This window comes from Haliotis rubra, unplaced genomic scaffold (genome assembly GCF_003918875.1).
Source record: "Haliotis rubra isolate DU_JTF1 unplaced genomic scaffold, ASM391887v1 Scf197, whole genome shotgun sequence".
Taxonomy (NCBI): Eukaryota; Metazoa; Mollusca; class Gastropoda; order Lepetellida; family Haliotidae; genus Haliotis; species Haliotis rubra.
Genome location: NW_025765969.1, coordinates 1,056,713 through 1,084,061, shown reverse-complemented (window position 1 = coordinate 1,084,061; position 27,349 = coordinate 1,056,713). Strand labels below are relative to the sequence as shown.

At 39.8% G+C, this 27,349-nt stretch overlaps 1 protein-coding gene across 5 annotated transcripts in view; it reads right to left on the bottom strand.

Moving 5' to 3' along the window:
• Positions 1-7,870: 7,870 nt before the first annotated feature.
• Positions 7,871-27,349, bottom strand: part of LOC124275005 (zinc finger and BTB domain-containing protein 49-like) — an 86,463-nt gene continuing 66,984 nt past the window's right edge. Inside the window, exons 2-3 of one of the 5 annotated variants that reach the window (XM_046710423.1) lie at positions 21,797-22,189; positions 17,722-18,400 (exon numbers count right to left, since the gene is read on the bottom strand). In XM_046710423.1, coding sequence (XP_046566379.1) covers positions 21,837-22,189 — 353 coding nt within the window. In that variant the 3' untranslated portion in view covers positions 17,722-18,400; positions 21,797-21,836. Of the gene's footprint in view, positions 8,271-17,721; positions 18,401-21,796; positions 22,190-26,854; positions 27,328-27,349 lie in introns of those variants that run through there. The other 4 variants (XM_046710419.1, XM_046710421.1, XM_046710427.1 and 1 more) reach the window with 4 other exon arrangements.

Genomic DNA, 27,349 nt, shown 5'->3' with positions numbered 1-27,349 from the left:
TGATCGATACCTTGCGGATAGTCTTGTGATTGTTGTCACGCGACATCTGAAGTGCCTGGCCACTTTAGTTGGTGTGGATCCGGTCTGCAACATTCCAACGGCGATTCATCGTTGCTGTTCAGTTAGACGTGGCATGTTTTCTCCGCGTTGTCACAGTCAATTTTGTATTCTATGGTGTTTTTTGAATGACCTGCCTTATAAAGCTTCAAACTGGAGTGAAATGCATGCATTTTTGTGTGAAACACAAAAACTTCATGCAAAAAACACGAAAAACATGAAAATGATTGCGTTTGGGCGATATGGTCAAGAATCAGCGGCAACAACGGCAAAACCATCTTCGAATGCTTGGTTCTATAATGGTATACTTTGTTGTCCTAAAAGGAATGCATTTGGAACGTATGTTTTGAAAATAGTAACTTGCGTTTCTTTTGCGGTTCAGTATATTATACATGAAAACTCAACACTTAACATGATGAAGAAATATCGTTGACTGTATACAGGACCCGTTGTTTTGCTTTAAAATGATAATTGTGATCTTCTAAAATGATGGTTGTGATCTTCTAAAATGATGATTGTGATCTTCAACAACAAACACCATATGCATATATTTTCTTTGTGGCGTGCAGAAGCCTGTATGATGAAAAGGAACAATTTTTATGGATAGACTATTTCTTTATTGCAATAGATGCTATGTTTCAGTGTACATGCTAAAACCATTATCAAGGGAGTGTTAGCATCTACACCAAAATGTCGCCATCTACTGCAATAAAGCAGTTGTCAATCCATCATTGACAAAATACTGTGACCATGTGTCCTAGTTCACCCAGCTGCAAATGGGTACCTTGTGAGGATGAGGTTAGCAGGCTGCATGAATTGAATATTCCCCATTGAGAGTTGAGTTGGATAAAAAGAATGCAAGAAGAAAGACATCTGTTGCCCTATATAAATACAATTTCGCAGATCGATGTTCATGATGTTGATCACTGGATTGTCTGGTCCAGACTTGATTATTTACAGACCGCCGCCTTATAGCTGGAATATTGCTGAGTGCGGCATAAAACTAAACTCACTCAATCACCCTATATAAATATCCTATAATAATAAAAATAAAACATGTTCCTCTCTTACTCTCTTTCCCCCCCTTTTTTTTTTTACATATACTGCCTGATTAGCAGACTTACATTACATCAACAACATATTGTTTTTGCAAATTAACAATCTGAATGTTGAACCATGTTCATCAAATTCTTCACTCTGTTGTTTCAGGGATGACTTCCGGTACTCTGCACTCCCAGACCGTGCTTGAAGAGATCCTTCCCACGTGGCACGGCGGCACGGGCTCGCCGTACATCCAGCCAGACACTGCCGCCTTCCATGACCTGTGTTCCACCAGTCAGCTGTACAGGAAGAACTACCCGTGTCACATCTGCGGGCGGACATTTGCAGACACCACAGCTCGACTGAACCACAGGAAAGCCGAACATGACAAAATAATCCACGCTTGTGTGTGTGGGAAGCAGTATAAGTATAGAACAGGGCTCCGGATCCACAAGAAGGCCTGCTCGGTGGCTATGTCAACTTGAACATTGTCGGACTGTTATGTAAAACAGGCCGGACAGTGGCCAGTAAACATGGCACCATTTAACCTGGCACCCTTGACAGGACCCCAACAACTTGTTTAGTCCTTCACCATGTTGACATTTGAATATGGCTTGGTGGTAGCAGGGTCTGATCACTTTGGGCCGGGTTTAGTCCCCACTTTCAAGCCATGTGTGACTGGAATATTGCTCAAAAGCAGCATAAAACTCACTCACTCAAATAATCTCAGCTTTTAGGGAAATGGTGGGGGAAAATCATTTTTGTCCTAAACTGGATTTTGTTTTTTTAATTCAGAATAAAATTACTTAAAAATACTGTAGATTTGGAATGTCATAGCAGCCTTAAAACAAAACAGTACAAACTTAAAGCCCTATCTTTGGGGTTGTACTCTGATCTTCTAAACTTTTTTTATTGATTGTGTAATTTTTGTCAAATAATTGTCTTTTGAGTGAGTGATTTGGGAACACCTCTTCGAACAGTATTCCAGTTGCATCACAGCATGTCAGCTTAGTGTTGGAGGGAAGCCTGAAGTGATGCAGTTAAGACATTAGCCTCGTTAGTGAAACCCACAAGCATTCACATGGTGCTGCGAATCTGGAAACATGATCAGCGCCAACTGGGATTCGAAACTCAGGTTATCCAGGATGCAGCTCTGTGCATAGTGGATTGCAGCACAGAAGACGACTGGACCATCCGAACCCTGATAGTCTTATCGACTCTGAAATATTAATTGAAAAAATAAACCACGCTTGTGTGTGTGAGAAGCAGTACAAGTATGGAATAGGCTCTGGATCCAAAAGAAGGCCTGCTCGGTGGCTATGTAAACTTAACCATTGTTGGACTGTTATGTGAAACTTTGAATAGGCTCCGAAATTTTAATTGGACAGGAACAGCACAGCCAAACTGACAGGATGACACGAAAACCCCGTGAAAGCAGCTAGTTCGGTTTACTCAGGCACTGTCACTCAAAGCACAAAGGATGAAGATTTTTTCACAGATGTTGCCAATAGTGATTTTCCAGATAGTAACAAAAAGGCGAAGCTGATTTAACATTGAGAACTTGTTGTTTGTGACCTTTTCATCTTTCTTTAATATACATAAACATTGAGGTGAGCTACAGAGCCTTTGTACTATTTGTTGGTGACAGTATTGTGAAACAGTGATTACACTTGGAATAGTGTTTAGTATGTGAGTATTTGACAGTATTACTTAGCGTGTATGCGATGGCGACCAGGGTGTCGTTGTACCAGACAACCTTAGCCCTAAGACTAACTTAAGTCTATGTTAAGGTATGGGAGTTACAGTCACCTTAGTGCTAAGACTAACTTAAGTCTATGTTAAGGTATGGCAGTTACAGTCACCATAGCCCTAAGACTAACTTAGGGCTATGTTAAGGTATGGGAGTTACAGTCACCTTATTGCTAAGATCGCTTTCTACAACAGTACGCTGGATGGAGAGTTGCCTCCCTTTGCCAGATATCTTCAGTTGTGGGTTCTAATGATCTCGAGTACTGTCCTGGTAGTGTTATACCAACAAACTCATTCATGTATGTTATGACCAAGTGAGTGAGTTGGGTTTGATGCTGCTTTGACCAGTACTCCAGCTACATCTAGGCATGTCAGCTTGCTGTGGGAGCCTAAAGTCATGCTGGTCTTCAATGTGGTGATACCCACAGGCACGGCACAGGGCTGTTGAACCTAGACACAGAATAGGAGTAGACCTTGATTGGAACCCATGATATATGTTTCAGGGTTCACAGGGTATTGAAAAAGCCTGAAATTTTGACATTTTACCCTAACAGGCCCATTTTAATCCTAATTGTCAGTGATTTGACCTAAAAAACATGTCCAGTTATGATTTTACAGGAATATATACACGCGCAACCTTGATTCGTGGATATAAGGGAAGTGTGGCGAAATTCATATTTTTAATGCATGATTTCATTTTGTATACGCACTGAATATTTTATTCATTGATTCAGAAAATTGAAAATGCCTAGTATTCCACTCGTGAATGAAACGTTTGTTTACGGAAGCCATGTGCAATCATCACCCATTTGTGTGCCCACAAAATGTGACGTCACCTTGTTTCGTGGATTACGTAGTCGGTTAGTTTATACCACAATGTACGACATCCCACTGCAGTAAGTATTGACACCAAGGAAAGCAGACAACGAGAAGTTAGAAGGTTGGAGCTAGGGGTATCTTTTTTTACTTGACATTTTGTAAAAATAAAATTTGGTAATGGTGGTATTAGTGATCTGGGGCTCTTTATCTCAATGCTGGACAATTATATTTAGTGTACTTGCGTAAATTCGGAACTTTTTTTGTCAGTGAGGCGTGGCATTGTATGTACATCAAAAGTACTGCTTCGTGACGTCAGTCGATACTTGATTTACGAGCTAGCATGATAATTTCCGCGATCCACGAATCAAGGTTATCCACGAATTTAGGTTACGGTTCTGTATAAATAAAAAAATTAAAAAAACGCCTTGCAGTGACAGTGGATGTTAATTAATCTCCATCACGAAGAACAATTTCCCAGTCCAGCGATGTAGCTGAGAGTTATTTCCCTCTGATGGTTGGTCCAACATTTGAACAACCACATGTGTATTCAACTACTAATGGGTTAAGTGTGTTTCTATAGTTCCTTCAAAACTGCTGATTAGGCCTAAATGGTGTCCTCCCATTTGTGAGAACTCCCAGTTGTGAGACACATTAATTAATGGTTCAGTGCACACAGGTGGTGCTTCCCCATCCCTACGATGAAAGTGGGAACAGCCCTGTTGCTGAAGAGTACCTGCGGGAGGCAAAGTTCATTAATGAGTTAATTAACACAGAAGACATTGTTCGTTGAAGAGCATTTATTGTTTTCAATAGATACTGAAATACTGAAAAAAGATTATCGTGAATTGGTGATATATTCTACTTGTTGAAGGCCTGTCGTAATGGTGATCGGAAAGAGCAGTCAAAGGTTAATAAATACATTTGGATTAATTATAGTTACAACAGTTATTGCTAGATTTTTCAAACACGTAAGTCTGAGTACATAAATTAATTTCTCTTTCAAATGATCACGAAGTTACCTACACAAAGTGTTTATTTTTTAAAGCCATTTATCTGAGTAGGTTAATTACTTTATCTTTTAGAATTTCATTAAGTTACCTCCGCAAGATTCAGTTAAATAGCGAATCCATAATTAGCTGGGGTTAATCCATTCTATCAGATAGGGGAGTAAGGTGTGTTTTCTTTGCTAATTACCTACTCCACTGTCTCACAACTGGGAGTTCTCACAAATGGGAGTAGACCGCCTAAATAGCTAAAATAGCCCTGTTATGTGATGACTGACAGTCTGTACGAACCCTGACAAACTGTGGCAGCGAATATGCTGCGATGACACCCATGTCTGTCCTCTATCAAGACCAGAAAGATGCGATGATGTTAGTCCTGTTCAAAATGATATAAATCAGATTTTATGTAACATGTTAACAGAGCCTATGTGAATCTGTGGGAAAAGTACAATCTGTTGATTTACTCAGATATTTGTCATAATGTTTAACTCTCATAATGATCGTTCTTGTCAAGATGTAATTTTCCCCAGAAATAAGGCATAATTCATGTATAATTATAATATAATTCCTCTATTCATAATTTCTCTGTTCACACAGAACTAGAATAAGGATGCCTGTTTACTGTCCTCTATGCAGCTTCACCTGGGAGTCGTCTATATCTTTAAGTCAGTCTATCAGTAATGCCATTATGATATGTGGCCGAAATGACTTAAAGCCAAAACCTTCCGACATACAGCATTATAAAATATGTAAATAATGTAACTAAATAAAAGTCCACTTGGCTTAATAGGATGAAAATCATCTTTCTTTCAATGAGACAGATGGAATTGATCATCTAGAATTAAAAGTATCACAAAAAGGTTGATAATTCCTTCTGCAGACCTGCTGATGTGTTGAACTGTGTTACTGAACATAGTTGATGCTTGGAGCAAAATATTTTTGTTTCAGTTTCAATGTTTAGTTACATTAAAAGCTTAATTTTATTATTTTCAGAATGTATGTCCTGTTTTATGTAACTGTATGATGAGATGACTGTAATAAATGTTTATTGAAGTTGGTACTGATTTTTCTTTTCATTAATCCATGTTGGGCTTCAGAATTGTTTCGGAGCTTTGTGGGTTTGTTGACGAAAATGAAGTATGAGTGAGGGAATGATGGTTGTGTAACGCTGCATCAGCAGCCCCGCATCCCGTGAAGATCCGGTTGAGACCTGATCTTCAGCAACCCATGCTTGTCATAAGAGGCGACTGACGGGATCGGGTGGTCAGGCATGCTGACTTGGTTGACATATGCCATTGTATCCCACTTGCGTAGATCGATGCTCATGCTGTTGATCACTGGATTGTCTGGTCCTGACTCGATTATTTACAGACCGCCGCCATATAGCTGGAATATTGCGGAGTGTTACGTAAAACTAAACTCACTCACTCAGCAGGTTTGCAGCTGTTTACAGGGGGTGGTCGCAGTGGGTGACCTTGATTGTGGAGTGCATGGTTATCCTGTCAAGTATGTCATACTGTTGGAGACTGGTTTGACTGTTGCCTAAAACAACACTCATTCATGGCCACCGTTTGGACAATCGAATCCTGGTATCCTAGCGCCCTCTGCATGTCATCAGATCTACCGGTACTAGATGTATGTTGTTTTCATGGATAGTTTATTTTGTTCTGCTTTAGTTATTTTTTTCCGCTTACCATTCCTAATTTGTTATAAGTTCATGTTTTGGAGAAAACAGAATTGCAGCCTCCATAACCTTCTATTGCCATGTGCTCATAAGACCTTGAAATATTGAACAGACACTTCCTTTCACTATTAGAACTGTAGTCTAGTGGATGGACTGTGTGCCCAGAGGGTGCGAGGTAGGTTGTTCAGCCCCCACGTCATACAAAACGCAGAACAGAAATGGTGCTCACTGCATTCCATTGTAAATGGACGTTCATCTCACAGCAAAAGAACAACTTGAAAATAATCAGATTTTGTATTTAATATGAAACACATTGGTCTGGTAATACTGTATTCAAGCAAAGATTATAACTATAGTTATGAAAACATTACTGTATCAATGAAAACATTACTGTATGGATGAAAACATTATTACTGTATTAATGAAAATATTACTATCGATGAAAACATTATTACTGTATCAATGAAAACATTACTGTATCGATGAAAACACTGTATTAATGAAAATATTACTATCGATGAAAACATTATTACTGTATCAGTGAAAACATTACTGTATCAATGAAAACATTATTACTGTATTCATGAAAATATTACTATCGACGAAAACATTATTACTGTATTAATGAAAATATTACTGTATCGATGAAAACATTATTACTGTATTGATGAAACTATTACTATCGATGAAAACATTATTACTGTATTAATGAAAATATTACTGTATCGATGAAAACATTATTACTGTATTGATGAAACTATTACTATCGATGAAAACATTATTACTGTATTAATTAAAATATTACTATTGATGAAAACATTGTTACTGTATTGAAGACATTATCATTATCATTCATTAAAACATCGACATTTTTTGAGAAATCATGAAAATATATGACTATAAAAACAACAGTAGCTCAAGAAGTGTATTCAGTCACTGCAAGATAATAATGGGTAGATATTTAAACTGCTTTTTTAATCATATTCCCGACATATCACTGCTCTTGACACTAAGAATGGATTTCACCTAGTTTACATATTGTACCAATGATGGGAATCTCAACTGGCCTTCCACATGATGAGCCAACTCATACCACGTGATTATCCCACTGCTTCATTTCGTCGTATCCCAGTTGCATAGATAGATGCTCATGATGTTGATCACTGGATTGTCTGGTCCAGAATTGATTATTGACAGCCCACCACATATAGCTGGAATATTGCTGAGTGCAGTGTTAAACAACGAACTAACACTGCTTTATTTCATGTAGAACCCGGTGCAACTTTTTACTTTTCTTTGAAAGTACAACAGGTAATGAGTGAGTGAGTTGGCTTTTATGCAGCTTTCAGCAATATTCCAGAAATGTCATGGCAGGGACACCAGAAATGGGCTTTACACATTGTACCCATGTGGGGAATCGAACCAGGGTCGTTCCGTGTGACGAGTGAATACATTAACCACCAGATTATCATTTAATTTTGGAAACCAGGATTACTTTTCATTTCTTCTGGAAGAGTACAACATGAAGAACATTTCCTGAACTGTGACCTAAATGTTCTGATCCGTTGAACCCACGGCCTGGTATTGGTGACTCATTTCATGTGCGACCCAAGCATTGCTGTGGTTGTAGCCCTTGCCGCAGTGTTTACAGAAGTACAGGAAGGGCTGGCCGTGTTTGTGTTTCACGTGACTTTTAAGCGTAGTGAGGGTGTACATCTTGGATCCGCAGATGTCGCAGGTGAAGGGGCGGACGCCAGAGTGGGTGACGATGTGACGCTGGAGGTCGTGGCGGGAGAAAAACCTCTTACTGCAGATAGTGCAAAAGAGGGCAGGGTTTGTGTGGTACCGTTTGATGTGCATCTTATACGAGTGTCGCTTGTCGTAATACTTGCCACATTCCTGGCACACGAACATTGCTGAAACAAAAATAGAAAATTAACGTTAAATGTTCTTCAACCTGCATTGATACCACTATAGATAAATATGATTGACAATAACACTGAGGACAAAAATAAGGAAATGTTCTGTGAAGCAGTCATATTAAATTAAAAAAGCAGAAAAGTATAGTTAAATATTTTCCAAACTGCATTGATACCAATATAACAAGCATTGTCACTAAGGTGACATAATCTCCCGTTGCAAATTATCAAATCAAACTTAAAAAGTAATGAAAGTGAAGGTCGTAATTTAAGATGAAGTTAAATGTCAACAAAAACATGACCAGTCAACCTCTCTTGATATCTTGCTCTGTAGTTGTTCAAACACACAAATATTTTCAAGACTCACCTTGATCTTGACATGAATGTCTTAGTGTATGAAATATGCAAAAATAGTAATAAAGAAATTGCTTATTGAAAAACATTCAAGGGAAGTCTTGAAAGTCTATGAAGAAAATCCAGTGAACTGTTCTTGAGATATCTCGCTGACAATCTTAACATGCAGTTTATCATGCTGAAATCTTCAAAGTGCTGCTGTGACCTTGAGAATTATGTGAAGGTCACCAAAATTGACTGGGCCCTGTGCCTTCCCTAGATAAAGCTTGGTGCTGAATAAGGAGAACATCCAGAGAATGGTTCTTGAGATATCCCGCTGACAAGGGTAAAACGTTAAAGTCCCCTTGTGACCTTGAAATGAAGGTCAAGGTCACCATACCTGACAGGGACCTTTCTTTTATTGTGATGAACCTAGGTACCAAATATGAAAAGAATCCAGTCAACGGTTCTTAAGATATTCCAATTCATAAGTACGTACGTATGTACAGACGGACGGACGGAGCCTAATACTATATCCCCTGCTTCGCGCTAAAGGCGTGGCAGGGGATAATAATAATAATAATCCATTTATCATGTGCATTGATCCATGACTTTATCCCACTGGGTTACCCATTTTTTGCGGGGTGAACAGAGGCAATCTTGAACAAACACACTTGCCTAAGGTGAGACAATGTGTATCACATGTGCTTCGTTGTGGGGCAGGACTCAAGTCCTAGAAACTCTCAGGAGTCAAACTGCCAAACACGGTCACCCATACAAGTACTCTCCGCACCCAACGTTGCTTAACTTCACCTGATTTGTGACCTGAGCTCTATGCACAGGGCCACGTGCCACCACATAGATGAATGTAATCGATAATAACATTGTGTAAAACATAAAGATATGTTCTGTGAAGAAAAAATGTGAAATATTGTTTCTTATTAAATATTCTATAAAAGTCTGCAAAAAAAGACACCCAGCCATGACTAAATATACTATAGTATATAGGCAAAACAGCTCTGAAAACAGGATCACGGAAAACTATTGATGACACCAGGTGTTCACACTACAGGTAGCACCCTCATTTGCATAAAAAAGGAACTATTTACAGTCGGACGCTGCAGTACTCCAATGAACAAAAAAGATAATCCAGTGAGTGAGTGAATGAGTTGGGTTTCACGCCGCTTTCAGCAATATTTCAGCAATATCAAGGCGGGGGCACACCAGGAATGGGCTTCACACAATGTACCCATGTCGGGATTTGAACGTAGGTCTTCGATGTGCCAAGCGAACGCTTCCACCACTGGGCTACCCCACCGCCCCCAAGATTATCCAAGTGTCATTGGACCAGAATATCCAGTTGTTGATTTTGAATTACAACTACTGTGTAGAAGTTCCCGATATTCCAAGCAGCAGGAAGCAGCTGCAGATCACCCCAGACTTCCAATACAACCCAGCAACCAATATATACTTGATGTCAAAGTTACACACTGCTTACTATTTCCATCTATGATAGATAAACTTATTTATCATCTAATGGAGGGTGTTATCGGTGCAATAAAGCAATCTGATAAACTTGGTATCCAAATCTGATAACTATGCAAATTACGTCAATCCATGAACTACTTTCACAAAACTCCATACACGCCATGCGAATCCTAAAACGTTTAACATTTCATTGATGACGTCATCGCGAGTTTACATTGTTTGTAAACAAACATGGCTGACCCCATTCTCAAAATTGGTGATTCTGTAAGAATTGATGACAGAGGTTCTGGAGTCGTTACTGCAGTAATTGACTTTGGAAAACATGAAACTGAGTACTTCGTTCAAATTGAAGGTACGGACTATGAGGCACCACAGAAAGGCAATCATCTAAGAAAGGTACCAACCAAGGATTTTGATCTATCGATCACAATACAGACGATGAATCTGAAACTGATATTGATGAGGTGATTAAATTATCCGCAATGAAATTAGAAACACTGCCAGGAAAACCCTGCCCGATTTTGTTGTTCATTTTAAGACAGAAAGATCTTATTTTAAGCATGAGTTATGTTTGCACTGTATTAGCGACTAGTCACAACCATACGCCGCTGTCATGAACGACCTTCACCTTGGTGTACCGCTAAGTATTCTTACGTGAATGTTCGATTCTCTTCATATAAATTCACGTAGGATTTGCTTCTACTTTTAGAGTAATTTTAAGAATGACATTATATGATTAAGAGATTATTAACCTTGTGTGTTTCCGTATCATTAATATCTATACTAGCCACATAAAGAAAACTGTGCATTGTCAAAATATTATCCCAGTTGATAAGTACAATAACAATGTCAAAGGTACATATAAACTTTAATGGAGGGATCATGAGACCATACCAAGTCGGGAGTATTTCAATTGAAAAGTCAATCACAATGATGTCACGAGTCCACAAGCGGGACAGGGGTCAAACGACCATGTCACAAGCTCAATAACGGGTATGTCCACCATCGGCATTGAGAACAGCAGTGCATCAACGATGCATAGAGCCTATCAAACATGCAAAGAAGGCTTGTTGGATGTCACGCCAGATTCTCTCAAGTTCTGTTGCAAGGTCAAGGACGTTATATGGCAGATGAGGAAGACGGCATAGACGTCGATCCATCTCGTCCCGAACATGCTCTATCGGGGAGAGATCCGGTGAATTTGCAGGCCAAGGCAGTAAATCAACATTGTGGTGTTGCAAGAAATCCATTGCAACCCGTGCCGTATGAGGGCGGGCGTTGTCCTGTTGGAATGTTAACCCAGGGCCATGACGTTGCAGAAAAGGAATTGCCACAGGTCGAAGAATCTGATCCCTGTAGCCCACACCAGTTAAGTTGCCCTGAACAATCACCAAAGGAGTTCTTTGGCATGCTGCTATTCCACCCCAAATCATCACGGAACCACCACCACCACCAAAGCGATTCCTCTCCAAGACACAGGCCTGTGCATAACGTTCTCCCACGCGTCTATAGGCACGTTGACGTCCATCATTATGGGAAGTGTTAAACCTGGACTCATCTGTAAAAACAACATTTCTCCACCAAAACAAGTGTCTGTGGACATGATTTCGGCACCACATTCGGCGAGCTTGTCGATGACGTTGTGTCAGGGTAGGCCCTATGGCGGGACGTCGTGGTCTGACGTAAACGTTGTCGAACTGTGTTGGGGTGGATACGGCGAAGTCCTGGGATGGTTCGGGCAGTCATCACTGCAGTCTGAAACCTGTGGCGAAGATGGGTCACCCTTATCCATATGTCCTGTCTTGGCGTTGTTACATGTGGCCATCCAGAACGTGGCCGATCGATGACGTCTTTTGTGTTCTGGTAGCGTCTCACCAGTGCAGAAATGGTGTTCTGGTGGCAGTGGAAATGTGCAGCCACTTGTCGTTGAGACATTCCCCCACGGACCATCCCAATGGCCTCATGACGTTGTGCAGACGTGAGCCTTGGCATGCTATGCGTTTCAATAGCCGTTTAATTTTTTGAATGATCGCAAGGGCAGGGGTTGAGCTTTCCAAAGTGACAGTATTGTGTGGCATTCATTTGCTCTGTTTATCTTTCCCGGAATGCACGTGCAACAACGTATTGCACATCTCAAGGACGAACACACTGACGTCACAGAACTTGGCACGTGCATGCATGTTGGATACATGTCACTAATCTCTGAGTTTAAATCCATATGTGTCTACACAGGTTTGATAAATTTAGATTTTAAATTTTTGTATGCACAGTTTCTTTATGTGCCTAGTATATATTAGGAATAAAAAATATGTATTATGCTTGCCAAAGGCTCGCATAATACATTTTTTATTCCTAATATATGATATTAATGATACGGAAACTCACGAGGTTAATAATCTCTATTTATTTCACTGAAAGTCAAGTGAACCTTTGCATGACCTGGTTCCCCATTGTAAATACTGTTTCCTCCGAAACAGCTGGATCATATAATCACTGATGCTACCCTGACTTGTCCAAGAAGTTCAAATCCAGAAATAAAACCATATTTATGCACATCACACACAACACTGTCTCTAGGGAAACAATGGGTTAGAATCATTAAACATAGTTTTCTTGAGTCTATTACATTTTACTTTGAACTGACATGCTCATAACATGAACAGCCTTCCTTTGTATACATCTTGAAAACACTTCGGCCAATAACAATGAAACCAGCTTACTTGTTCTCATCTAGGATAAACACTACAATTTGTTCAAAACCATCAAATCCTATTTTCAATATGGCTGCTATTACTCAGCCATGTTTGTTCAAAATGTAACTTAAATCAGCTTGTGTACAGTCAGTCGTGGGGCTCATAATTGTTTTCAGCAGTGTTTGAAAGGTTTATACTGAGTGTGACCTTTACGTCATAAACCATCCAAAATTCTGTCAAGATGTGAGTGAGTGAGTTTAGTTTTACGCCACACTCAGCAATATTACAGCTATATGGCGGCAGTCTGTAAATAATCGAGTCTGGACCAGACAATCCAGTGATCAACAGCATGAGCATCGATCTGCACAATTGGGAACCAATGACATGTGTCAACCAAGTCAGCGAGCCTGACCACCCGATCCCATTAGTCGCCATTACGACAAGCATGGGTTGCTGAAGGTTCATTCTAACCCGGACCTTCACAGGTTTCTGTCAAGATGTAGTTTTTAAAGTCTGAATGATGGTCGATGGCATGTGCCACAGCCACTTACACTGATCACAGATGTTGATCACATACACTGACCAGAGGCTGATCACAGATGTTGATCACATACACTGACCAGAGGCTGATCACAGATCTTGATCACATACACTGACCAGAGGCTGATCACAGATGGTGATCACATACACTGACCAGAGGCTGATCACATACACTGATCACAGAGGCTGATCACAGATGTTGATCACATACACTGACCAGAGGCTGATCACAGATGTTGATCACATACACTGACCAGAAGCTGATCACAGATGTTGATCACATACACTGACCAGAGGCTGATCACAGATGTTGATCACATACACTGACCAGAGGCTGATCACAGATGTTGATCACATACACTGACCAGAGGCTGATCACAGATGTTGATCACATACACTGACCAGAGGCTGATCACAGATGTTGATCACATACACTGACCAGAGGCTGATCACAGATGTTGATCACATACACTGACCAGAGGCTGATCACAGATGTTGATCAAGAGGATACAGATGATTTATCAGCTGTTCTGGCTGAAAAACTGAGCTCCTGGAAATCCATACCAGGTTCAGATACACATCAGCTTCCACACTGTATCTCAATATGCACTTTTATTACAAAAATTGAACATTTTACACTCAAAAACAATACAGTAATGTAACTGTTGTATTATGACAGATACAATTAGTCAGAATATGTACATATTTACACGAGTCCAACATAGAACACCTTCCTAGCACATCTGTGTCATTCCAGGAGAAACGTGTACTGAATGTCACAAACAAACACCCTCCTCACTGTTTTAATACTTATACAACTCATGTGTTTGTCGTTTAACTCAGCAATATTCCAGCTATATGGTGATGGTCTGTATATAATCAGTCTGGACCAGACAATCCAGTGATCAACAGCATGAACATTGAACTACGCAACAAGGGTATGATGACATGTCAGCCAACCAAGACAGCGAGCCTGACCAGTCTAGTTGTCTCGTATGACAAGCATGGATTGCTGAAGATCAATTCTAATTAACAAAAACAACATTCTAGATGTAATCCCTTGTCATCACATCACTGTTTTTTTCTCAGTTATCTTCTTGTTGTTTTTTTTAATTATATACTGTATTTATATAACTCTGTTTTCTACCTCATTCATACCTGCTTGACAATGATACAAGAATCTGCATCAAAATGTCGCATAAACTTTGTATATGTATTTAGGCCAGACCAATTTTATTTCTTGTTTTACGGATCCGCTAGTCGTATTTTTTCAAGAACAAGAAAGAAAATATAAATTAATTTCCCCCGCTCAAAAAATAAAATCCTCATGTTTTTATTGGCCAAAAATGTAAACTTACCAAAAAAAACCTATTTTGATTGTTTTTTTGCCCCATATACACTTCATAAATTGCCAAAAATAAAACACTTTTAGTATTTAAAAGGAATATTAGTGATTTTTATTTTTAATTTTTTCCCCTCCTGCCTTTAGGTTTTCTGAGGACAAAAATCCGTAAAACAAGAAATAAAATTGGTCTGGCCTTATCTGGCTCTCAAACTTCTAAAAATACCACTCAAAGGAGTTACCCTTGTCGGGAATTGAACCCATGTGTTCAGTGACGAGTGGACACTTTTACTTCTTGGCTACTGCACCATCCCTAGGTTGTTCAAGAATACATTAGTATAGTGCTGAACATGGAAAAGTCATGAATACTCTGCACTAAACACACTGTGAATGTTGTAACCATGGCAACTAGCTGGCGATGATACATGTTGTATCAGTATCTCTACACAGAGATTACTATACAAGTGTCTGTCATGTACCATTCATCAGTAGCAGTAGGGTAGCCTAGTGGTTAAAATGTTGGCTCGTCATACTGAAGACTTGAGTTCTATTCCCCACATGGGCACAATGTGTGAAGCCCATTTCTGGTGTCCCCCGCAGTGATATTGCTGGAATATTGCTAAAAGCGGAGTAAAACCATACTCACTCACTCATTCACTCTTAGAGCTGTTTCTGAACGTATCTAACAAGTAAAAGCAAGAAAGTAATATTTTGAAAAATTGTGTTGCATTATGAATGGGATTTAACAGACAACAATGTAGTCTCACATAATTAAAGGCTCACATAATACATTTTGTATTCCTAATATATGATATTGATGATACGGAAACACACAAGGTTAATAATGTCTATTTCTTACTCAGTCTAAAATCCCACTGTTTTAGCATTGAATCACTGCATGTTCATTAGCAATGCAACAAAACCACATGGTGAATGTAGTACCTACGAGGGTAATGAATGTAGATATTTTGGAACGAATACACTAACAAGACAGCAGTTAATGTATTAGTAATTACATTCAGTGAGACAACAACAAAATGAATTATTTGACATTTTTCAATCATGTTGACAGTGTTAATTTTAAGCCATATATAGAAATGTTCTTTTCATTACCGCTCGACCAAAATATTCGACCTGACCCTAAGCTTTTTCGATTTCTTACACTAATGAAAATGCAACTTTGACTCTCAAAATGTGCATGAATTTTTTTACACTTCTAAGTTTTGATTTTTTTATTGGAGAAAAGTGTAAATTTCCACAGAAATCAAGGGGTTTTGGACATAAAATAAATGAAAATGTAAAAATAAAATCTGCCCGCCCACCCCTTATTTTTTTTTTAAAAGTGATGAGAAAGAAGAATATTTGTTTATGTGGCCTTATCAGGCACTAACCATGCAGTGACAATATTACTTACAAATCAATTATATGAGTGTTGACTATTATGTTTGGCTAAGATATATTCCATTAAAATATTGATAAATAAGAGATGAACAGTCTTTTAGAAAAAAGTCATGAATATTTTATTCTAGGATTTGCGAATAACAAATTGCAAGTGAATCAATCGTAACAGCCCTAATATTTGTATTTCACGATTACAGTGGTGCATTGATACGTAACACTATGGTCATTTGTGACATGTGGCTGACTTTTTACTGCCAATATCAAGTGTGACCTTCCACAAAATACGTTTCAGTTTAATCTGTGGATTATGAAGGCGATGATGATGATGATGATGATGATGATGATGATGATGATGATGATAATGATGATGATGTAAACTAAACGAGACCAAAGAATATCTAATGAAAACCTCTATAGCCTTACTACTATAGTTTTGTCGAAGCATAACTTTACTAATTAATCAACTAAACATGATAACACTTATCCTCTAATGGTAAACTGAAGAACTAAACATGATAACAATTATGTGGGAATATGGTGAAGAAATAACTAAATAGGCAAACATTCGTTTTATGAATATCTAATAATTTCACTAATTTTACTACCCCAAATATTTAAAGTCTAACTCTTTCAATGTTCAAAACCTGACTAATTCTAAACTCATCTAACCCTGAATTATCTAACTTTCTTCATTATCTAAACCTGATTATCCAAACTATACTCTGAATATCTAATGAATGACTTTTCTCAAAATTTCAAACGTCTAACTATCAGCGATGTCCTAGACTGACTGATCTGTAACACCTAATCTAGGAGCCTGTCTCATTCACTCGCAGGCAATTCTTGTGCAGTCAGTGTTTATGGAAATTTTACTCTGCGAAGTAACTGTGTTTTGACGAATGTTTTAAATTCCATAAACACTAACTGAACGAGATCCACTTGAGTGAAGTCTCCCAAACACTTACAGTGAATTTAAACAAAGCATAAGTATGTTATCAATGAATTGCAATCAGGAAAGTAGTATGTCATAATCGGACCTCAGGTCACCACTATGGAGTAGCCAATCACTGTCCTGGAATTCAGTTTCACATGTATGTTTGATACCAGTTATCTCACAGTTTCTCACATGAGACAGATCATTCTTCTGACCATTCTTGGGTGCAATTGGTACCCTGGTTCCTTGATCCACACTTCAGCTTAGTGCGAGTGGAGTGAGTGAGTTTTACGCTGGTTTTAGCAATATTCCAGCAATATCATGACAGGGGACACCAGAAATGGGCTTCATGCATTGTACCCATGTGGAGAATCGAACCTGAATCTTCGGCGTAAAAAGCGAACACTTTAACCACTAGGCTACCCTACCGCCCCTAGTGTGAGCAGAAAGCACAAAGATGTACAGGTAGTTTTATGCATGGACGTGTTTTTGGTATTGATCACACAAAACATAAAAGCTGTCAATCTTGGATTCAAACTCATGACACAGAGATCCTGGAAACAAACCTCACAGAGCTCAAAGACTCCACTGATTTAATGAAGGTCTTCCACTGGTTTAATGAAGGTGATACGATGGAGGCCATCTGAGGGGGTCATTATTCCATCAATTCCTGAAAACTTCCTCTGATAAACCACAGAGTTCTGGGTCTTCATGGCAAGACTGAACAATATATCACCTGAGCAGCCAGGGGTCATTGAGTTCAAACAATTCCTGAAAACTCTCCCTCTGGCATTTAAACCACAGAGTTCTGGGTCTTCAAAATGTTGAGCAAAAACACTGAATACCTTTAAGAACGTGTAACTATCACCAATCATTGTCCCGCTCCACGACTACTGCGGGAATGAACACAAGCATGACGAGCATGACGAGCATGACGAGCATGATGTCCCAGCACCATAAGCCAACTGGCCTAGGACCCACTAACCACAGACATCATCACCAGAATAACACCCACTAAAGTTTAGTTCATCAAGCTTTAGTTAACTATCGTGATACGTCTTGTACACAGGACAGATCTTTCGGTGCAGCCACATGCCGCCACGTGACTTGTACGACTTCCCACATTCACAGTTATAAGTGATATTCTCATGTATTGTGCGAATATGACACTTCATTGCATAGGCACTGGAGAATATTTTGTGGCATATTGGACAGGACGCCTTCTCCAACGAGACAGTAGCATAGCTCTGACTAGAACGGCGCTTTTCTACCATGAAGGGGGTCTGGTTTGGGAAGACAATCGGCAGCGAGGCTAGAGATTCTTCCGAGCCTGGGGGAAGGAAATGTCTTTGCTCCTCAGATCCAGATTGACTGAAACCCATTGAACTTCTCACACCTGCAATTACAAAAAGTTCATAGTTTCAGTCAATCCTTCATACATGTGAAGGTCAAGGTCAAGGTCAATAACATGAATGAAAGGATTAATACATGCATGGTGTAAAGCTGCATGCTATATGTGTGCTGTGCTGTGCTGTTAGGACCTAATGGTGGCAACAGGAACGTAAACCATTGGTTAAACCATATAAACCTTGTACTGTGTGAGTGAGTGGATGTGGATTTATGCAACTTTTAGCAATATTCCAGCAGTATCACAGCAGGGACATCAGAACTAGTCTCCCTATTGCGTAGATCGATGCTCATGCTGTTGATCACTAGATTGTCTGGTCCAGACTCAATGATTTAAAGACTGTCGCCATAACTTGACATACTTGACTTGCTTGACACATCATCATATATATGTCGCCATTGTTAACAAACTACCAACACCAAGGCTGACAGTGCCGAAGGGATACACAAACCCACACATGATCTGAAACTAAAACTGAATTAAGATAAAGATTCATATGCTTGGACATAGAGGTTAATGCTTTCTTGCATCACAAGCTAGGGCTGGGACGATTCACCGATGCACCGATGTATCACGATACATTTAAGTTTGATACAGCTATCGTATCGTCTACTGGTGTATCGGTACACAACGTTACACGTTTTTTCAAAATAGTATTATCTTAAACATGATAGAGTACATATATAGAGAAAATTACGCTAGTATGATAGAGTTACTTGTTTGTTTATTACAATAGTGTTATTGTTATACACAAATACCTTGAAATAAATCACTCTAAATCTTAATACTGTGTCATTCTTTCAAGGTGTATGTATCGTGATATGTATCGTATCACAGGTAAAATATCGTGATATGTATCGTATCGTGACATACTGTATCATCCCAGCCCTATCACAAGCTGGATTTAGCTTAAACCTACTATATTCAACAACTAATATATATTAAATATTTTCACAATTGTGTTTTTGTTCACAGTTTGAGACAGCTGGGCACTTGGATTTGGCCAGATACCAACTCACGGTTAAACCAGTCCTTAAACTTCTATCCATTGAAACTGTTCCCCAACAAGATGTTCACCTACCATAAAGACCAAAGATGGCTTTGTCATGAAACACAGGAATATATCGCTAAGAAGATGAACACCACCAAGGTTTGGCATCAAATCTGTCCAAGTTCTGGGATTCTGTAGGTTGAACAAAGTAACACTGGGATCACAATCCTGGCAGTTTGGTGCCAACCACAAAGAGGAATAAGTATGTCTTTGAGAGGGAGAAGAGAATGCTTACGCAGCAGAAATCAGTGAACAATTAAATGTTTTATATTTTAAGACTACAAATTATGCATGTGATATTTGAAGAAAAAAATAGTGAATGAGTGAGTATGGTTTAACGCCGCTTTTAGCAATATTCCAGCAATATCACGGCGGGGGACACCAGAAATGGGCTTCACACATCATGCCCATGTGGGGAACTGAACCCGGGTCTTCGGTGTGGCGAGGGAACGCTTTAACCACTAGGCTACCACACCGCACCAAAAACATACAGAACTCAAAGGGACCACCGACTGTTTGTTAAAACCGATGTTCAATATACGCAATTATAACATGCAGCATGTGGCCACTTGTAAATTCAGTAACATCTGTCAGTTTGTTATAAGTGTGTTGATAATAAACATAGTATACTGTGTTGTGCAGGTTGTGCAGCAAATCTGTGAAGATCCAGGTTAGAATTGATCTTCAGTAACCCACGCTTGTCATAAGAGGCAACTGGCTCACTGACTTGGTTGGCACATGTCATTGTATCCCAATTGCGCAGATCGATGCTCATGATCGTCTGGTCCAGACTTGATTATTTACAGACCGCCGCCATATAGCTGGAATATTGCTGAGTGTGGCGTAAAACTAAACTCACTCACTCACTTTGTGCAGCAAGGACACCATTATCATAATAATCCAATATACCTCTACTAAAGTACTGTCGGAAATAGAAAAAAACTTTTTTTGGGCTGTTACTCTGTATCCCGAAAATTTAACACGATTGCAAATAGCATATGTTGAAATAACCCATATCGGCCTAACTGGGCGTTCAGTGGGATGCGTAATACGATATCCAGAAAAGCATGTTTACTCGTAAAATCGGGCAAAACTTAGAAAAAATACGAATAGCTGCTGAAAACAATAGATCAGACTATAGATGGTAATTGGGTCGCTCAGCCAGGTATGACGTCGACTCACTTGGCATGGAATGCACTTGCTGCCCACAGACACAAGGGGTCATATCAAATATATTTTATGCTTTCTCATGTGTATTGAATATGTATCTATTGATTATCTTATCTTAGCTAATATCTCTATCCCCAAGCCCGACCCCAACTACCGTCAGCAACACCCGTCTTGGTGTTGCTTTTGAGACGACCCCGCCTTACTGTTTCTTTTTATAGTGATAGTGCGAATCCATGGCAGCTACATCCTTAATAGTTTCAGTATTAAAGTTGCTATTTTTTACATCTGCTATCGTTCATAATGAAGCTAAGTCTAATTTCAAAATGGACAATCAAAAAGTGTCATTTGTTATACAATATCATCACACACTAATTTGTATAAAGCCATGGTCTGCTCAAAATAAGTCGCTTCGGACTTCGAAAAACCCCGCATTGCTCATTTCTGCACTAATATCGCCTCAGTAAAATCCTTCTTTAACATTTCCTATCTCCCTTCCACTGAGACTGTAGTTAGGCCGAACTTAGTTTAACAGATATTTCACACTTTCACATATTAACTACCTAAACTGTAGATATAAATGTGAAAAAACAGTTTTTTTCTATTTCCGACTACTTTAGATCTGTGAATTATAGTTAAATAGAATATATTCAATCTAGTCATGAAGTATGGCTTCCGAAGCTTTCAGTAACTTTCCATGGCAAGGGACACAAGCAGTAATGGGCTTCACGTATGATTTGGAACTTGGGACCTTGGTGTGGCAAGTGAATCAGTAACCACTAAGCTGTCCTGATCAACCCACAAATACCAACTTTTTAAAAATCATTAAACATCCTGATTGATCAATTGGAGTGAGTGAGTGAGCTGTCAGGGTCAGAAGTGAGTGAGTGAGTTAAGTTTTATCCTGCTTTTAGCAATATTCCAGCAATATCATGGCGGGGGACACCAGAAATGGGCTTCACACATTGTACACATGTGGGGAATTGAACCCGGGCCTTTAGTGTGACGTGGGGTCGCTCTAACCACTAGGCTACCTCCTGATCTGTTGGAATATCCATTGAAAATAACAATGTACTTAATTTAGACGAACACAAGCTGCATCTCATGTGCATTTGAATCACTCTGATCATCATGAACTGCCCACTGGATCATATGAACATATTCACCTGAACAAACAAGTCTCTTTCCTCAAAGCTTCTGTCAGTCCTACACCTTCTTCACCATAGAGCATGAGCGCCTATGCTTTGACAAATTGGGTTTATACTTGTATTGTCGGCCGCAGACACAGACATAGGATTCCTTGTTGTGGACGGCCATCTTGTGCACCATCATGGCTCTCCGCGTTGTAAACATCTTCTCACAGTCCAGACACTTGACGGTGCCAGGTCGCCAGGACGAGGATGATTGCCTGCTGTTGTCATAGAAGCCAGACATGCTCACTTGGAACTCTTGGGGCAGTTCCTGAATATCCCATGATGTAAAAGACAGTGAGGGGTCCCTTCCCATGAAATTTGACCCTTCTGACTTTGGTTGAACAAACATGAGTGAGCTTCCGTCATCTGAAAGATACAAAAGCTTATTCTTGATTTGGTCAACTTTGGCCGAAATGTCATGAAGAAAATGGAGATGGGGGAGCATAATTTGGGTTGTGTTTGTTCACTTTGATAGTTTCAAGAAGTTATTTTTATGTTTGTTGGTTTTATGTCTTTAGTCAAAGATATTCCATAACTGAGAATAAACCAGACAGACTTGGGCCAGTGGGGTAGCTTTGTGGTTAAAGCGGTCGTTCATCAGGCTGAAGACCAAAGGTTCAATTCCCCACATGGTGTCCCCTGCCATGATATTGCTGGAATTTTGCTATAAACAGCGTAAAAATAAAATCATTCACCCAAGACGGACAAGTAACAAGTGATAGCCAGATGATCCTGTAAAGATGGTGGAATCACTGACAGAGTTATCTTCTGGGATTTACAGATGAATCAAGTTAACTTGAAAATATATCACGGTGTCAGACATCTGATAAGACAGTTGTGTCTAAATTGGTTTGGGACTGTAAAGAATGAAGTAATCTGTTTATAAATAGAAAGCTTTGAATGTCTTTATATTAAAACTGTTGAAGTCATTGCCTCCAACCATCAAGATGTCCTGTGTCCCTCAGACAGCACAGTTGTAGCAGAAACTGGGCTGTTCCTTTGTTGTTTAATATTGCACTGCTCTAAGAAATATTGTAAACCAAAAGTCACTGTGTTCTTTAATCTGATTGGTTGATAAACATGATCAAATGGTATTCGATTCCCGGAAATTCGCTGCATATTAATACATGCAAACATCGCTCACACCATTGTATTGTTACGTCGTTAGCTGAGATGACGTCGTTCAAATCATATTGTAACGTAAAGTCCGAATGACGTCACAAATGAGCAGTTCCAGATGCTACCATAGGAGACAGCCGAAACGGCCGGCTGATGACATTTCACTGCTGTACCCGTACTCGATGTCAATGAGTGCAGACACAAAAACGTGTGTGGACCTATTTGTTTACTTTTGTGTTTACAATGTTGATAAACATCATGTGTTGGCCAATTTCCGGGTGTTATTGAGTATTTGAGGCACAGGAATATTTCATTTGGAACCTCCGGCTGATGCCATCGGTTCCAAATGAATTCCTGTACTTCAAATACTCAATAACACCCGGAATTTGGTCAACACATGATGTTTATCTCCTAATTCCTGCTATACCATGTGAGTGTGTAAACATTCAAGTCTGGACCAGACAATCCAGTGACTGATATTATGAGCAACAACAGAAGCCGTTGGGTTGCACCGACACGATCAAGCCGGACCACCTGAACTGTGAGTCAGCTCTTATGACCACAATGGGCTGTAAATGGAATCACCACAGGAAATCTGGGGTACCGGTAACTGGATCCATACAATTTGTAACACATGTACCACGGACACTATTTTCAGTACCATTCACTGGAAACTACAATCCTCCAAAGTTTAAAACTGATTGATGTTCAGTTACTTGAAACAGCAACAGGTTTGTCAAGGTAGTCAGTGAGTGAGTTTAGTTTTACGCTGCTTTTAGCAATATTCCAGCAACATCACAGCGGGGAACACCAGAAATGGGCTTCACACATTGTGCCCATGTGGGGATTCGAACCTGGGTCCTCGGCGTGATGAGCGAATGCCTTAACCACTTGGCTACCCCACCGCCCCTTGTCAAGGTAGCCTCACAAATAATTGAATATGTCATCACCTATTCTCATGACCTCAAAGACGCTGGCGGCAACAGAATGGCTTAGGCATCACTGTTTCAAGGGTCCATGTGGAACAAGTCAGTTGTAGGATGTGTTCTGATGTCAAAAATCCATATTGAAGAGAATACCTAATGGAACTACTTCAGACGACCCTGACCTCAAAAGTAACCTTGAACTTGACATAAATAGTTGACATTTAACATGGTAGAAAATATGAAATTTATAGTTTCAGGCTCATAAATTGTTAATATGATCATGTTTAATTCAAGCCTGAATTCTGACCTTGACCTTTGACAAATCTTGATAAAAGCCATTTTTACAGAGTTCCATCATATACCAAGCTTAATGATAAATGCATTAACACCTTTTGAGAGCATTAAACCTTTCGCTTCTTTTCTATTCCATGATTTAATGTCAATAAGTTGTGCGATAGTCATTAGAAAAAATACCTCAGTATTCAAATGTACCACTAATACATTTATTCACATAAGCAGTTATTGGGGTACTAGTACACGCATTAAGTGAAATTAGAGCATCTGAGCACATGACCTCATTTTAAGATAGTTGCACTGACTAGTATTGTATATTCAGAATCGGAGGAAAAAAAGATCGAACTGCACACTGTTATTCATAATTTATTGAAACGACTGAAAAATCATTCTTGTCAATAACAGCAAGTTAACAGACATTATACAGTTGATATACTGAACATATAAATAGTATATTGAAAGAACGGCACGGACAGAACCCGTTACATGACTCCAAGATGGACATAAATAATGTCAGCGATGTAACAAAACCATCGAATAGACTCGGCATCTGGAGCTGATAAATATACAACTGTGGTCTTGCAGGAACTACATATAGTATTCAAGGTACATTGATATTATCTTTACTTTCTCAATACATTTACACAGTGTTCCCAAGTAGTTTCCTATGTGTAACTGTAAGGGCTTATGGACCATTCTCTACATACCAAGACAGCAAAGGTTTGTTTTTTCTACTGCACTCACACACAGTAAAAATTTTTACAGAACAGTAAAATAAACACAAATCTCTACAGATTAATGTATCAGTTTTCACACTGCACACACGAACTTTTGTCTCAGTAGAGAAAGAGTGAGTGTGGTTTAATGCCATTGGAGAATTAAATCCTGGAATTGGCAAAAGATTGTGTTGTGATTAGAAGGTAGAAGCGCTCACACTGGTGCTAAATCTGTGTAAAGTGTGTGATGTACAGTATCAACGATATCCTAACATGTGTTTCCTGAAATACAAGCTGTTTTCCATTCTCTTCCCACAGAGGTTACTTGTCATATCTTCCTACGTAACCTCTGTTCTAATACGGCTCTTTCATGGTGCGAGTGTTCAGGAGTCGTGATTGGTTGCCATCAGATTTAGTGTGCAATCAGTGACGTTTCAAACGTGATCATTTGCAAATAATTTCCGTATACTTCGGGAAAACTAGAACTTCTTCCCCTGCATGCATTCTCTTCCCACAGAGGTTACTTGTCATATCTTCCTACGAACCTCTGTTCTAATACGGCCATATTTCCCGGTTCTCGTAAAATCCCCTAGCGGCAAAAGATCGCAACACGAATTATCTCCCTTCTTTCTATCCAATCAGAACACGTGTTACATCGACTTAGATTCAACTTAGACTAACACCAGCAAATGTGGGGCCACAAATATCCCCCATCTGCCGGGGACTTGTGTTGATATTACACACAAGACGTTTAATGGCTAGCTTGTCCGTTGTCAACAAGGGCGATGGAGACGCCACTGATCCGCCATAACATGACTGAGTTCTGTCTAGGAGAAACGTTTGCGCATCGCGCAGGGGAAGAGGTTTAGTTTTCTCGAAGCATACGGAAATTACCAAGGCCTTGCGAATGATCACTTTCGAAACAACGCCGCTGATTGCACAACTAAATCTGATTGCCTCCAATCACGAGTCTTGAACGCTCACACCATGAAAGGGCCATATTAGAACAGAGGTTACGTAGGAAGATATGACAGGAGTAACCTCTGTGGGAAGAGAATGCCCCTGCATGATGCGCACACATTTCTTCTAGACAGAACTCAGTCATGTAATGGCGGATCAATGGAGTCTCCATCGCCCTCGTTGACAACAGACAAGCCAGCCAGTAAATGTCTTGTGTGTCACATCAGCACAAGTCATCAGCAGAGGAGGGATATTTATGGCCCCACTTTCTATTGCTACTTTCTGATTTTCAGTAAAACATGAAACACTGAACCTATTCTTCGCCTGTTGATCAACTAACTCCATGGCGGCTGCCGTATTGCATCTAGGTCAATGTAACACGTGTTCTGATTGGATAGAAAGAAGGGAGATAATTTGTGTTGCAATTTTTGCCGCCAGGGGATTTTACGAGAACCGGGAAATATGGCCGTATAAGAACCGAGGTCACGTGGGAAGATATGACCTGAATTATCTCTGTGGGAAGAGAATGGCTGTTTTCTATATGTTCTACATATTGGCTGCATAGGTCAGTTACCAGACTGTGATAAAAGACTATAAACAAGTATATATTTGAGAATTGTACTCAAGCTGCCAATTAGTATAGAGATTGTGCAAAATATTTCAGATCTAGAAAGTTCATGTGTATACAGCAGAATCAATTGCCATCAGCTTGTCTTTGAACTGTTCCAAGACAATTGTTTGGTGCTTAGTAAGTTGTACCAAGCGAGTATGGTCTTATATCAGTTTCAGCAATATTCTAGCAAAATGGCAGGGAACAGCAGAAATAGGCTTCACATGCTGACTGACTGAGTTTCGTTTTAAGCCGCTTTTAGCAATATTCCAGCAACATCACGGCGGGGCACACCAGAAATGGGCTTTACACATTGTACCCATGTGGGGATTCGAACCCGGGTCTTCGGCGTGACGAGCCGACGCTTTAACCACTAGGCTTCCCTACCGCCCCTCACATACTGATCTCATGTTGGAATCAAACAGATCTTTAGTGTGAAGGGACGTTTTAACTACCAGGCTATCTCACAATCCTCAAATACTAGAAAATAACAAGCAACAATTCTTGTATATATCCTTGAGCAAAACTATGAGGTCATCTTGAGACTCTGCTTCACAGGACATGTCCGATGGTGCTTCACCAAACTCGGCCGATACTTGTACTTCTTGCCACAGATGCAGACATACGAGACATTGTCATGGACAGCGGCCTTGTGGTCATTCATGGCACCAGTGGCCGAGAACATCTTCCCACAGTCTGGACAAACTGACCTACAGGGTCTCAGACAGTCTCGGAGTGGGAGATCCACCATCCCCGGAAACACATTGCCACCGTGGATCTCCTCCAGGTACTGTGTCGCCATGTGTTGCCCGTGGGTCAACCTGTGTCGGTCTACACACTCCACCATCGGCTGACTGAAACTCACGGAACTTCCGTCACCTGAAAGTAACAAGAAGTTCCA